Consider the following 15,010-nt stretch of genomic DNA (forward strand, 5'->3'; position numbering starts at 1 on the left):
GTTTGCAACCGTTTCATTTCTTTCAGTTCCCTCGGGTCAGCATTAGTGTAGACTCTGAATGGAGGGCCAGGTGCGGTGTTCCATTTTTTTTTCCATCGCTAACAACAAATGTGCTCGGTTCAATTTTCTCCTGAATCAACCTCGGGTAAGTGCGTTTTGAAGTCCCTATACACACACGCATGGGTTTTTCTACTCACACATGATCCCTTGGTTGAAATGTCGGAATGTTTACTCCTCTTCTTTGGTCGATGCACTCTGCATTTTGTCTGTCTTTTGATGACGGTGGTCCCTCACGTTCAGGTGCAGTTCGGAATCACCGATGACAGGAAAGATGTTCAGCTTGGCATGCATCTTCCTTTTGTGAAGCAACTCAAAAAGCGATACGCCGGTAGTAGCGTGTGATGTTGTCAGATAATTCTAGAGAAATTCAGTTCCCGCAGATTTCAAAGGTTTCCGTTCTCATTCCGTATTCTTTATGTACTCCTTCAGCACTCTGTTAAACCTTTCCTCAGCTCTGTTAGCTTGAGCATAGTAGTTGCTGGAGATAATTTGCCGTATCTCTCTCTATCTTTCAAGAACTGAGAGAAGGTGGTGGTCGTGAATTGCAGGCCATTGTCGGTAACAACCGGGTGGGGATTCCCTTCTTCACTGAAAACTGTCAAGAGAAAAGCAGTGACAACCTCTGCAATGACATTTGAAGTGAATGGCACTTCAGGCCACTTACTGGTTAACTTACTGGTTAATAGTCAACCAAGGTAATGGAGTAATGGCAATTCCAAGTGCCACATTTGAATGGTCCAACAATGGATATTGTCACCTTATGCCAGGGTCCCTCGAACAGTTTGACTGGCTAAAATGGAGCAGAGAAGGTTTTCGTGGATTTGTCGCTCAGTTGACAGGATGTGCAAGAACCACCTACAATGTGGCATCACAACACTTTGATTATTTCCATTCCCAGCAGTGGTGAACCAGATTTAACTATGCAAGACGTGGCTGGAGCCGTAACACCATCGTGTAAAACAGTGACACGTCGGCATCCCAGTATAGGTAAGTCATCTTTCAAGTAAGTGATCAGTTTGACACAAGACTCAGTCAAATGGCAGTCAGCAAAATGTCTCTGGTACAGCTGTTCTGGTAGAATAGAGACTGATTGAAATGAAAGTAAGGGAAAAACCTTCAGAGTGTAGGCTTTATTCCACTTGATTGAAGCCGTTTCTACGGGCACATCAGGGGATACAGGTGCAGCAAGGAGTACATATGTAGCAATGTATACATGTGCAGTAGATCACCGCAAAATAAATCAGCAATTAGCGCGGATTCCGGTATACTCTCAATTCTTACCATTCAACGAGCACCAAGTGAGCCGCCGCCGTAAATGACAATGCCCCAGGGACAATCCCCCTGACCGCGCGGAGTCTTGGCTTTATCTATCCCGTGCGTGAGCCGCGCGACATGTGATCACGTGTCACGTCCTTCAATTCACCACATTCTCCCCGTCTTTAAAATGTAACTAGAGGCCCAACTAACGCACCATGATTACTTCAGCGCTATAGGAGTATACATTTCAAGCAGCGCGAACCATTTAAACTACAGAAGCATACATGCCAAGCAGTGAGGATTATTTTGAGTTGTAGGAGCATGGTAATGAGCATCGATATTTGATATAATGAGCATATAGGAGCATGAGCATCGAGGATGCCGATAATCCCCTTTACAGATCGAGTCGGCGAGGGGGTTTTATCCATCAACCTCTCCGGGAGTAAATGGCGGTTTCACTTGAGGGAGGCTTCCGATCCTCTTGGGGAGCCTCGACTCGTGCCGGGGATGACTCCTCGATCGCTCTCGGGTGGAACGCGGCAGCTCCGTCGCCACCATTCCCGGGTGGAGTTCCTGGGGGGGAAACACCTGGGGAGGGAATGTCAGAGGGAGGAGTGCCAGATGGTGGTGTACCTGCGGGAGGAGTACCTGAGGGAGCCAAATGGCAAACCGACACAGTGGTCTCCCTGCCATCAGGAAGTCTGACATGAGCATACTCTGGATTAGCATCGATGAGTTCGACCTCCTCCACCATGGGTTCATACTTGCTTTGTCATACCGGGCGTTTCATGAACACTGCTCCGGGATGGGTTAGCCAGTTGGGCGCCGTTTGGCCGTCAACATAACGTCACTGGTGAGTAGACATTCGTTCGTGAGGAGTAGCATTGGTGGACGTACAGAGCAAAGAGCGTATGGAATTCAGAGCGTCGAGAAGGGTAACCTCCCACCGCTCGGGCCCCAGCCCTCTCGATTTCAGCGCCAGAGTTACGGCTTTCCAAATGATTCCATGATATCGTTCCACCTGCCCATTACCCTGTGGGTTGTAACCCGTCGTTCGACTAGTTGCTATGCCGTGCTCAAATAGGAACTGTTTTAGCCCAGCCGACATGAAACACGGCCCTCTGTCTGAATGTATGTACGAAGGTTTCCCAAACATAGCGAAGAGGTCAGACAGACATTTCACGACAGTGCCCGAGGTCATATCCGAGCACGGAAATGCGAAAGGGAACCTTCAGTATTCATCAACAACAGTGAGTATGTATCTGATGTCTGTCTCAGTCGGCAGGGGCCCTTTGAAGTCGATATTTAGTCTCTCGAAGGGTGAAGTGGCCTTGATCAACCTGCCAGATGCTGCGCCGTAGAATCTGGGTTTTAGTTCAGCACAAACAGGGCATGAAGCATTCATTTGTTTAATATCTTCGATAGAATAGGGAAGGTTTTGTCTGCGCACGAAATGTGCCATCTGGTTACTCCTGGGTGGCACAGAGACTCATGGAGGTCTTGCAAAGCCCGACTGATTGTCGCCGAACAGTAGACCCGAGAGAAGGTATCTGCAGCAGGGTTTTCCCTCCCAGGCCGGTAAACAATGTCGTAACTATAGCAAGCTAGGTCTATCCGCCATCTCATTATTTTCTCATTCTTAATTTTCCCGTTATTTTTCCCATCAAACATGAATGCAACGGATCGCTGGTCCGTGACGAGTGTGAAGTGGTTTCCCAGTAAATAATGTCTCCATTTACGCAGGGCTTTGACAATAGCGTACGCTTCCTTCTCTATTGCTGAGTGTCTCTGCTCGCTTCCAGAGAGAGTTCTCGAGAAGAACGCGACGGGTCGTCCGGACTGATTGAGCGTCGCGGCGATCGCATGATTGGAAGCGTCCGTTTCCACCACGAAGGGCACCGTGCTGTCGATCGATAATACCACGGAATTACTGATATCATCTTTGAGGCTGTGGAAAGCTTTTACAATAGCGGCATCTGGTGGGAAGTTTTTGCAATGCACTAGTGGATGTATTTTCTCGGAGTATTGGGGGATCCATCTCGCGTAGTAAGCGAACATTCCGATCACCCGACGCATTGTCTGCAGGTCCTGAGGTGTGGGGGTAGCTCACGGAGTGGGCGCAATCGTTCAGGATCGGGCTTTATCGTGCCGTCGGCTATTGTGTAGCCGAGAAGATCAATTAACTTTGCCGAGAATACGCATTTGTCATAGTTGAGTGTCAGATTATATTTTCTAGCAATGCTCAAGAATCTGTCCAGATTCGCATCATGTTCCCCCCCCCCCGATCCTTTCCGCACACCGTGACATTGTCCACGTAAACAAAAGTGTCTTTGAGGTTTTCATCCGAGATGATGTCATCCATAACTCGTTGGAAGCAAGCTACTCCATTCGTGACACCGAACGGAATCCTCCTGAATTGATAGAGGCGTGTACCTGCCTGGAATGCGGTGTAAGGTTTGTCTTCCTCTCAGATGGGAATTTGATGATAGGCGCTTCGCAAATCGATGGTGCTGAATATTTTATAATTGGCCACGCGTTCGACCATCTCGTCTATGCGCGGCAAAGGGTAGGCATCGAGGTGCGTGAAGCGATTGACCGTTTGAGAGTAATCGACAACCATTCGTTTCTTATGGTTCTGGCTGCTGGTCACCAACACCTGCGCGCGCCATGGCGAATCGCTCGGTTCTATAATACCTTCTTCCAGTAATTGCTTGGTCTCAGAAGTGATGAAGTTCATATCGGCAGTGGTATATCGTCGCGATTTGATCGCTATCGGTTTACAGTCCGGCGACAAGTTAGCAAACAGCTCGGGGGACGATACCTCTGCGGTGGTCAGAGCATTTAGAATTAGACGAGGTTTGCTTCCTCCAAAGGGTATTTCGACGCTCGTGTGCTGCTTGAGGACATTATGACCCAGAATTACGTCTGTGCATAAATCGCGAAGCACCAGTACCCTTACATCCCGATGCGCGTACCCTTTTACGTCCAATTCAACATTGCAGTACCCTCATACGCGGGACTGTAGTGATGTGGAGGCCATGCATACCGTATTGTCTGTCGGGTGGATCTTCCATTTCCTGCCCTTCACTTGTGAGCTGTTGACGAAACTTTCAGAGCTACCGGTATCAATCAGAGCCTCAGCCATATGCCCGTTAATTCGCATGTTGATGATAACCTTGGATAGACTCCCCGGTGAAGCAGCAGTTACTTTCTTTTGTGAGTAGAGGGCCGCAGAAGTGGGTTTATTTCTCCTAAGAGTAGATTTGCATACCCTGGCATAATTCCCTTTCTTGTCACAGTTCATGCATGTGGCATCCCTGGCGGGGCATTTGTTGTGGAGGTGTCTTTTGTACCCAGAAAAGAAGCATTTACCAACCGAAGTAGTGGCTGAGGAGTTTGACGAGGTCTGGGTATCCGATTCCTCGGGTTTTTCTCCATCCTCAGTGTCGGAGGTGCCCTGGGGGGTTCCTTGAGTTTCCGCCGTAGCAGCGTTCATTAGCAGCATCGGTGTCCCATATGACTCAGATTGCTGCTGAGCCATATCCATTGCTCGAGTCTGGTCAGCTACCTTTTCAAGAGTGGGTTGCGCTTTCTCCAGTAAGCGTTGCCGTATGGGGGCTGACCTGAGCCCTTGGATGAACGCCTCTCTGGTCGCTTCATCTCGGTGTTCCTCGGCGGTTACGGCCCGGAAACTGCAGTCTTTTCCCAACTGCCTCAGAGCTTGCAGGAACTGATCGATTGTCTCCCCGGCTGCTTGCTTGCGTGTGTTGAGAAGATGTCGTATGTACACCTCGTTCTTGCGCTTCACGTAGAGCGCCCGCAGCTCGTTGATCGCTGCATCGTAGGTGTCACACTCCGAGAAGAGCCTGAATACACTGGGCGAGACATGATTCACAAGGGCGGCCAATTTGTCGTCTCCCTCTTCAATAATGATCAGATAGTGTGAGAAGGAACGGAACCAATGCGACCATTTCATTTCCGAGTCAGTCGCGTTTGGGTCTGTGTCGAACCTCTCCGGTTTGTAGATCTTGTCCATCGTTGGTTGAGAGAGCCGAAGGGATCAAGTGGAATAAATTGAAATGAAAGCGAGGGAAAAACCTTCAGAGTGTAGGCTTTATTCCACTTGATTGAAGCCGCTTCTACGGGCACATCAGGGAATACAGGTGCAGCAAGGAGTACATATGTAGCAATGTATACATGTGCAGTAGATCACCGCAAAATAAATCAAGCAATTAGCGCGGATTCCGGTATACTCTCAATTCTTACCATTCAACGAGCACCAAGTGGACCGCCGCCATAAATGACAATGCCCCAGCGACAATCCCCCCGACCGCGCAGAATCTTGGCTTTATCTATCCCGTGCGTGAGCCGCGCGACATGTGATCATGCGTCACGTCCTTCAATTCACCACACTGATGAGCTAGTATTGACGATGACCTCCACATTGCACTTATGCCCAGCAGGTGCTTAAATTTTTACCTCGCAGAGAATTTTGTCTTTTTTGGGGACAGCATCATTCAGGTAAAGCACAGTCAGTTCAAGGACTACAACCTCATGTACCTCTTTCTGGGCAGAGTGACAACTTTTGAGAAGTGTACAACTTTTCCGCATGCATTATATTTTACCTTTAAAGCAGGGCAAGAAGGCGCACTTGCAAGGTGGTTTGCAGACCTACACCTGTAGCAGGTATGGTGGGTTTTCTTAATGGATGAAAAGTCTGCAGCATGGGTTGAAGGTGAAGTAATTGCATGTTTGGCGTTGATCGCTTGGATCGATGCTGAATCAAATCGTAGATTTAATTCAGCAATGCTGATTCGGTTTGACAGGTGATATATTAACTGCTTTTATGAAAATGAGGTTTAGCTCCAACAGCAGTCTTTCACGAATCATGGTATTCGAAACACGTTCCACCAGTTAATCACGCAGCATTTCATCCTCTATTTCTCCAAACTAGCAAGTGGCAGACAGTTCATGCAAGGCCACAACATATTGATTGATGGTCACATCAGGCCTCTGAGCTCTCTGGTAGAATTTGTAACGTCCAACAACCACATTGATTTTCAGCATCAAATGCCTTTCTACAGCAGCGACAGCAGAATCAAAAGTACTACCCGTGTCCGGTAAAGCGTGGAAAAGCCATTGTCCTTCCATCCCCAAATCGTGTAACAGAACAGCATGCCTTCGTATTTCAGGCCAGGCCTCACCAGTGGCGTTGATGATAAGTATTTCTCAAACATTTTCTTCCACGGAAATAATGGAATAGCAGTTACCCCCATGCAGGGCAGAAATGGAACAGGTAAGGGAATGGAAGCCGGTATCCTCGTCACCAATTTTGTTGTGTTTGTAAGAAATCAGATCCAGACCACAGGCGTACAATAAACAGGTTTTACTCAATCACCGCCATATTTGTCTCCTCAGTTCCTTTGTCTGCCCCCTTCACAAACGCTCTCTCGTGTCCAAGATCACATGATGATTTACATCATCAATGTAATAATGGGACACAACATTAGGGCTTTTACATAAATCACAAGGAAGACAATGACATGATTAGACATCAGTGTGATTGAATTACTGGGATAATGGTGGACAACCCATAAACATGTGGTTTATATGGGATTTCAACCAGGGTTTCCTGCATCATAAGCCAGGAGTTCAAATGAGAATATCAAAATGTCAACCCAGTCAACATCATTCCTTGAATGGATTTGGATTTTGAAAAACAAAAATCAGTATCAACAGGCAAACACACAACACATGAACTACAGTATATAAAATGTCCTGCTCATTCACATGCCTTTGCCTTATTATTTTCAAATCTGAATATTTTCAGGAGAAAGCAGGTGAACACCCATTCCTGATATAGAAGATTATGGCCTCCTTTCTGCATTCTGGTCTTGCACCCTCTGCTCTTTCTGTGCTTTGTTTCCCCCTGTCCATCATCCCCCTTCTAGTAAAACTAACTAAATCCAAGATCACTGCTCACCTCCACACATTTGTTCCTCTTTTCTCCCCACCTGTGGAACCAACTCCTCATCCTCTTCAATCTCATTCTTCCATCCAGGTCTTCAAGACAGCTTTTCACCACCATCTTAGATCGTCCCCAATCCAAAACCATGATCTTTTCTACCCTCGTTAACCCCAACCAAATCCCTCTTCCTTCCAATTTTCCAGTTTTCCCTCCTTGGAGTTTATTTCTGCATCCATTGTGTCCACCCCATGCATGTGTACTTTACGTCCTGTTTTTGTCTGTTAAATCCTGATCCGTTCACTGTACTTGCTCTTTCACGAGCCTCGACTATCTATAAAAATAAACTGAGGATTTTGAAGTGGGGGTTAGTGGGGGTGGGGGTGTGGGGAGAGGTAGTCTATGTGTTCCCAAAACCTACAGAAAGTAAATAGTGCGTCATCATATTAATTTGACATCTCTGACCACGATCAATGGAGAAAATACGCATTAAAACAATCTTTAAATTGAAGATGTACTTGTTAAATATAATAAAAGTACTCATGTGTATTCTCAAATTTTAATCCCCTACCCCCTCAATCTCCCCTGTAATCTGTCTTTGACATAATACTCATTTCCTTCACCACTTGAAATATTTGAATTTTTTTATAGATTTCTTAACAACACGCACGATCTGCAAGCGATTGTTTCATGTGTTTAACATCAACTTTGTCGTTCTCGTTCCCCCTTGTTAATTATTTTGTTTGCGATTTTCTTTCTGCCACACTTTGTTCGAGTGAGCATTTGGTTTTCCTGACACACCGGCACTTTCCTAGAGAGATGTAGCTGAGACAAAAAGTAATAAACCCATCTTTTATATCACTACAAACCATTCTGTATACAGTACAGAGTTTGACAAAGTACTGAAACTACAGCACCTTTTAAATAAATGGTGACTTTATTTTAACAGCAGAGAAATGCTGGCAAAAAGTGAAACTTAGGAGTTTCTTTTTTCCTGTATTTTTGTCATAACTAGTGCTCTCTTCTGAGATTTCCACAAAGCATGTGAGCAAGTAAGTTTCAGGGGTGCATATATGGCACATGCATGATGGGCCAATTGCCTTCCTCCTGTGTCTTGGTGTCCTTGTGTAAGTTCAAATGGCGTAGTCTTCCAAAATCTATCATGAACGCAATGACACTTTGGCAATCGCGATCACTTGTCAATCACCATGAGCATCTGTTCCATGTCGATCTTGCACAAGAACAGGTTCCGGTATTCCTTCCGAATGTATGACACATTAAGCTCGAGCTCTTGCAGGCTTTAATGACGACCAGACATTTTTTGGTTCTGATATATAAACTACCTCAAAGGTTGACATTTTCCTGCATCAGTGCATTCTGAGGTTGTCCATGTTCATGAAATGTGTTTTGTTGGATACACCGTTTTTGGTTTGGAATTTATGGACGAGTGTGAGGATGATGTTTCACGCTAGATCAGTCTGCATGTATAAATCTCTTCTATCACCTCTATCTCAAGGAATATCATGGGGGGAAACATCCATGTCCGCTATTAAACACCATAGGGGACGTAGTAATATAATGAGAAATGAACAGATTAGAACCATCATAAATATATGTGGAAAAGTCTTCCCTCCACATGGGGAAGACCCTCTCGAGAGCCGGCCCTAGTTACTCCTATGGTTGGTAGTGAGTGCCCTGGAAGCAGTGGGGGGAAGAGAGTGGCGCTTATATATGTGGGAGAATTGTGTTGCTCAGCCGGTGGGTTGCCCAGATAGCTCAGATGAGAGAGCACTGGTATGGTTTACCAGAGGACCTGGGTTTGATTCCCAGTCTGGGCCTGTAATTTATACATATACATACATACACACACACACACCACCGTGTGCAGCCGAGTCGTCATGGACTCCTGGTGACCCTCCAGGTCAGTGCCTGCCAGCTACACTTGTCCTTCACTGCCTCCTTGAGGTAATTGATTTACATCCCTGTTGCTGACTTCACTTTGTCTAGCTATCTTGATCTAGGTCTCCCTCTTCTATGAGTTCCACTGACCATTCCTGTCATCAGCGATTTCTCAAGGTGATGTTGGCACCTCATAATATGAGCAAAGAATACCAGCTTCTGGAGGAGGATGATAGCATCTCGCAGAATAGGATGGTAAAGGGTCTGGAGGATGCAATTATTTGTTCTCCCCCTCAGGCTGTCTTCCCTTGACGTATCTAGATGGTGGTTATGTCGGGACGTGTCTGGACAGTGGTTATGTCCAGACAGACCCTCCCCTCACTCTGCCCTACTTTACGCTCCTGTCACGCTGTCTTCCCTTGCCCCCCTCTCATGCTGTATTCCCTTTTCGCACCTCTCCTCGCTCCCACTTCTTCCTCGCTCCCCCACCCCACCTCAATCTCCCGCTCTCCTTGCTTCCCCTCACCATCCCATTCCTCCTCTTTCCCTCCCCTCCTTACTCTTCCCCCCCCTTAATTATCATGTGCTCGTAATATCCACTTATCACAGAGAAAATATGCAGGAAATAGTTTGTGGATTTTTGTGCAGTAAATAATTATTGACATCAATTATTGAAATAAGTGATCAGATATTAATGTGAATTACAAGAAACCACAATAAACGTTGCAAATAAGTGAATGAATATGTGAAATTATTTTTCATCAGCTTGTTTGAAAATCTATGTGTGGGTTCAAAATGGTTCCAAGGAAGCAACTTTCAACAGAACAGTGTGTGAAGCTCCAAACTCTGCAAGAAGAAGGGCACAATATGAAGACTATAGAAAAGCTGAAGATCTCTTACAATGTTGGGAGGTATACTTTGCAATACCTTAAATAAACTGGCTCGGTACAAGACAAGAAAAGGCGAGGAAGAACCAGAAGAACCTCCCCAAGGCAAGACAAGCACTTGAAGTTGGTCAGCTTACCTGATAGAAGAAAATCAAGTCAGCAGCTGACAAATGTAATGCAAGCAGGCATGAATATTAATATCTCGTCCAGCACTGTAATGCAGAAGGCTGATTGCAGCAGATCTCCATGACAGAGTTGCAGCAAATAAACCAATGCTGAGACCACAGAAGAAGGTGAAAAGATTGAAATTTGCAAAGCAACACCAATATTTGGTGACTGAACAATATAATCGAGTACTCTGGTCTGGTTAATTGAAGTTTGAACTGTATGGATCTAAGAGACGCCAGTTCGTATGCAAAAGACCTGGAGAACGTTACAACACGTAATGTTTGCAGCCAATGTTAAACACGGGGGAAGCTGTGTCACTGTCTGGGTTGTATCTCAGCTTTTGTTGTGGAAACACTTGTTAAAGTCAATGGGATGCTAACAAAGAGAAGTACAAGCAGATACTGCAGCACCATGCAGTTCCTCGTGGAAATCGTTTAATCGGAAGAGAATTCCTTATCCAAAAAAATATAGATCCAAAATGCACTTCCAACATAGTAAAACAGTATTTGTAGAACAAAGTTTGAGCTAGTGTGCTCCATATGTTAGAATGGCCACCCCAAAGTCTGGACATGAGTTCCATCGAGGCCATATTTGATAACGTGGAAACAGAGAAGAACAAGAGGAACCCAACTTACCTTACAGAACTGTGGAGTGTCGTATGTATTACAGTATATTTGACACAATATTCCTGTAAGATCAGTGCTTCAGTCATATTCAGGAAGCATGGGTAAAAAAGTGATGGTACTCAAGAAGGCAAAGAGTGGACACAAAGTATTGACTTATAGTGTACTTTAAACCGACACTGTTCTTGTTATTTACTTTAGCAGTTTGTTTCACACACATTGACTTGTATTATTCCATAATTTGATGAATTTACTCTAAAATATGAATATCATTGGAATAACCCAAACTTTTGAACAGTCCTGTATTTGAAGAGGACCTGACTATGTTGAAGTAAAGTGCTCTATGATTTAATCCCATGAGGCCTGACTATGAAGTAGTGTGATTTTAATGATGCTCTGCAATCGTTGCAAGGTCAAAAGTCAGATGCTCCCACTCAATTTTTTGTTTGTGGAGGTTGCTTTGTTGAGCACAACAATGCTCCTTCATAAACAATGGATTTTATCAACCAAAAGTTTGTCCGAGAATGTTAACTACTGTGGGAAATGAGGTGCTGCTGACGTTTGGAACTTTAGCCCTTCGTTAGAGCAAAAAAAAAAAAACTTTTCAAAGCTCTTTTGTTTTCAGTGCTCATAAAAATTAGTCCATAAATGTAAATGCACTATTGTCGACTAATTTAGTTTCCTTGAATGTCTTCGGGAAAACTGATTAAAATTTTTATCATAAATGTGTGCACAAGTCTGGCAAAGGCAGAGCACGTAACCCTCACACACCTTCACCTCTTGTTGTTCTTACCTACAGGAGTACGTCATGATGGTTGTCTTTAGCTTGGAGTACTTGGTCCGAGTCTGGTCAGCTGGGTGCTGCTGTCGCTACCGGGGCTTCCACGGGCGTCTCCGCTTCGCACGCAAACCTTTTTGCATAATCGGTGTGATGTTTGAGAGAGACAGGGTGGTGAGAGAGACAGAGCATATTGGTTATAGCTAGGGTTTCTTGGGTAAAGGGACAGTGTGTGGAGCAACTTGAATGGACCATACTACTAGGGTGCATCATAAGTCGCGTTGCCCCTACAGGTATTGCATGCATGCGTTATATGTACGGAATGTATGCAGACACGTATCTCTATTATAATACCAAGCTTGCACACTAAAAACTCGGCTCGCCGTCACACGATCCCTATGAAATTGCTGTGGCACTTAGCGGACATGCCGAAAATGTTTGGGAAGTCTTGGCGTTCCATAGTACCACTTGCATTTTGCACAATGCGTATTTTTGTCATTCCCCATGTACGGTCTGTCGTCTGCTACCAGCTATGTTGTACTGCTATCCCGTGAATGTGCACGGGTATCGCTAGTATAGCTATATTTATCAGTATTCCATCACATTTGCATATACACAACGACATTTTAAGTGTCAAGAACATTAGTGTGCGCACCATCATTTTCACATTACAGTTTAATGCATCTCCATGTTCTCTTTGATATTGAATGTAACACCTTTTTGATTTAGGAGATAGTTGAAATTGTATTCCGTACACCATGCTTCAGGTCATCTGTTGTGTGATAGTGGGTCTTTGGCCCATATACATACAGTATATATAAAAATATATAATAGATATAGGGGGTAAGGCGACTTATGACGTACCCTTGTACAGCTGAATAAGGTGGATCTTAGAGTTTGTTCAAACCATCGAATTGTAAGATCCAGAGAGATTAGGTATATTATAGGTCAGTCTTTGAATTTATGGTGTGTGTGTGTGTGTATATATATATATATATATATATATATATATATATATATATATATATATATATATATATATATATATATATATATATATATATATATATATATATATATATATACATATATCATTAAATTGATGCGTTTGGGACAATACATTGTTCACCGACACAGCACAGCCAACCAGAAGATTGAATAAAGTCTGAGTAAACTCTACTACGGGCCTCAAGCATGAATCACCGGTGTTTGTTGGGCGTGACATCCAGTCCGCAGGTTCCTCCTTGGTCCAGTTGATGCCCCGTTTGTATGTGGTGCCGTGCAATGGCTGATTGATCTGTGTTACCCAATCACATCGCCCTTTTTGTGCTCATCCAGCCGTGTATGGAGGTTTCTCCCCATTTCTCAGATATATGCTTCTTTGCAGTCCTTGCACCCGGTGCTGTACACCATGCCTGACTTGTCACGATCTGGTATTGCATCTTTCAGTTTGGTAAAAACACCCCAAATAGTACGTATCAGTTTGTGGGCCACTCTTCACGTTATTTTTTTTACAATTCTCTCAGAGATCTGGATAATAAGGTAACACACCTCCCAATCATCTCTGGTTTGTTGGTGGTTGTATTATGCCTTCCAAACCCCTGTCCCAACCTCCTGTCATAGCCGTTGTTCTTTAAGATTTCATGAACCTGTTTTAGTTCCTTAGTTGCATCATTACTGGATGACGGGATTGTCCACACATGGGATGTTAATGTCCATGCTCCACTGCGCTTATGACACAAGGGATTGCACGAGTTGAAGTCCAGCAGTTAGTAACATTGCCACATTCTGATAACCAAAAGATGTGCACATGCTCACACACACGTGACCGGAAGTGGTTTGCTATAATGGTCACGTGTGGTTAGCTGTGCCTCTTGGCTTGAGAAGGCTTGCGGACCACAAGCGAAACGTCACTTGAGGAGGACTCTTTTCCTGTTTGTTACAAAATTGGGGAGTAGGGTTTACTCGGACTTTGTTCGATCGATTGGCTGGCTGTGCTGTGTCGCTGAACGACATATAATTTACTTATGTTGTTTATTTTTGTTTGTTTGCTTACTTACTGTGACCGAAGGCTCATGGTGGAGCTTGTGTAAAAAGACATTTGAGATAAGTTTGTGTTTCTTTGCAGTTTTTAAATACCTGCCTGTCTGCTTTTGTGTCTTGGTCATTTTGCCTCTCTCTGTCTCTTTGTCTCTCTGTCTCTCTGATGAAGGACCTTGTAAATACATCACATACAGGATGAGGACATTAGGATGCATTCGTGAACTTTTACATTACATACAAAGACATAGAAAATGGACAAATCAAGAGTATATGAGATTTTAATGTGTGATCTTCAGTATTCATTAGCTCTGCCACTGATGGTGGATGGCGGTTATGTCTTCACCCCTGTTTGTCTGTCTGTTTGATTGCCTGTGAGCAGGATATGTCGAAAATTTAACGACAGATTCGGATGAGACTTGGTGAACAGGTTGGGTGTGTAACAAAGCCAAATTAATTAGATTTTGGTGAAAATCCAGATCCGAATAGGAGAATTTTAAAGTTTTTTAAAAGTGATTCTTCACCAATTCAGAGATAGGCCAAAAACAATATATAGCATGATATTTCAAAAGGTTGTGGACAGATTTTGACAAAACTTGGTAGATGAGTTCGTTAGGTGACAAGAAATGCTGATTAGATTTTGGTAAAAGTCTGGAGCAGATCCGGCCAATCAGTGGAACACAAAACGTAAACTGTTCAGCCTGGCGGAGGTTTGCGTTCTACCGAGTGCCATTCGAGTTAGTCATGTGTTCCAATGGGAATGCCAAACAGGCTGGCCCAAACTCAACCTCCTCAAGGAGCGGAATGAGAGAGAAAAACATACAACATATCAGGTCAGGTATGGGAGCATGTGCCAGAACAGCGCGTCGCTGCGTCCACTTTCTGCCGGTACTCCAGGGGCCTCCGTCTGGCCATCCCCCAGGCAGATGCCAGGCCCATCCCCATCTCCTTGAGATGATGGTCAACCTGCTGCAACCATGAGGCACGTGGTCGGCCCACTGGCCTCCTCCACTCATGAGACTCCCTCGCTGAGAGAATCTGGTGAGCAGGATCAGCGTCAGGAAAACGAGCCACATGTCCATACAGCCGCAGCTGACGCTCACGGACTATGCAGGTAACAAATCTCATCCGAGTCTCTCTCAGCAACCGCTCGTTGGACACAAAATCCGACCAGCGATAGCCAAGGATTCTCCGAAGAGACCTGGTACCAAAGGAATTAAGTCTCCGTCTCAGATCCTTGGTCAAAGTCCAAGTCTCGCACCCATAGAGCAAGACTGGAAGTACCAAGGACCTGAAGACTCGGACTTTCGTCCTCCCGCACAGGTACCGGCAG

The 15,010-nt window shown here is 44.8% G+C and overlaps 2 protein-coding genes across 3 annotated transcripts in view; one reads left to right on the forward strand and one right to left on the reverse strand.

Moving 5' to 3' along the window:
* The window catches only part of LOC147017332 (potassium voltage-gated channel subfamily KQT member 4-like), a 297,121-nt gene that overhangs the window by 209,286 nt on the left and 72,825 nt on the right, over window positions 1-15,010 (forward strand). For both annotated transcript variants that reach the window (XM_085846894.1, XM_085846893.1), the window contains exon 3: window positions 11,659-11,785. In XM_085846894.1, coding sequence (XP_085703020.1) covers window positions 11,659-11,785 — 127 coding nt within the window. The remainder of the gene's footprint in view (window positions 1-11,658; window positions 11,786-15,010) is intronic.
* Window positions 1,195-5,979, reverse strand: LOC147017334 (uncharacterized). Its single transcript, XM_085846885.1, has 2 exons — window positions 4,694-5,979; window positions 1,195-1,905 (listed from the first exon to the last, which is right to left on the reverse strand). Exons 1-2 carry the CDS (start codon window positions 5,351-5,353, stop codon window positions 1,738-1,740), a joined length of 828 nt encoding a protein of 275 aa, XP_085703011.1. The 5' UTR covers window positions 5,354-5,979; the 3' UTR covers window positions 1,195-1,737.

The sequence above is a fragment of the Eptatretus burgeri genome, chromosome 11 (genome assembly GCF_056783735.1).
Source record: "Eptatretus burgeri isolate ZD-2024b chromosome 11, Ebu_testis_v1, whole genome shotgun sequence".
NCBI lineage: Eukaryota > Metazoa > Chordata > Myxini > Myxiniformes > Myxinidae > Eptatretus > Eptatretus burgeri.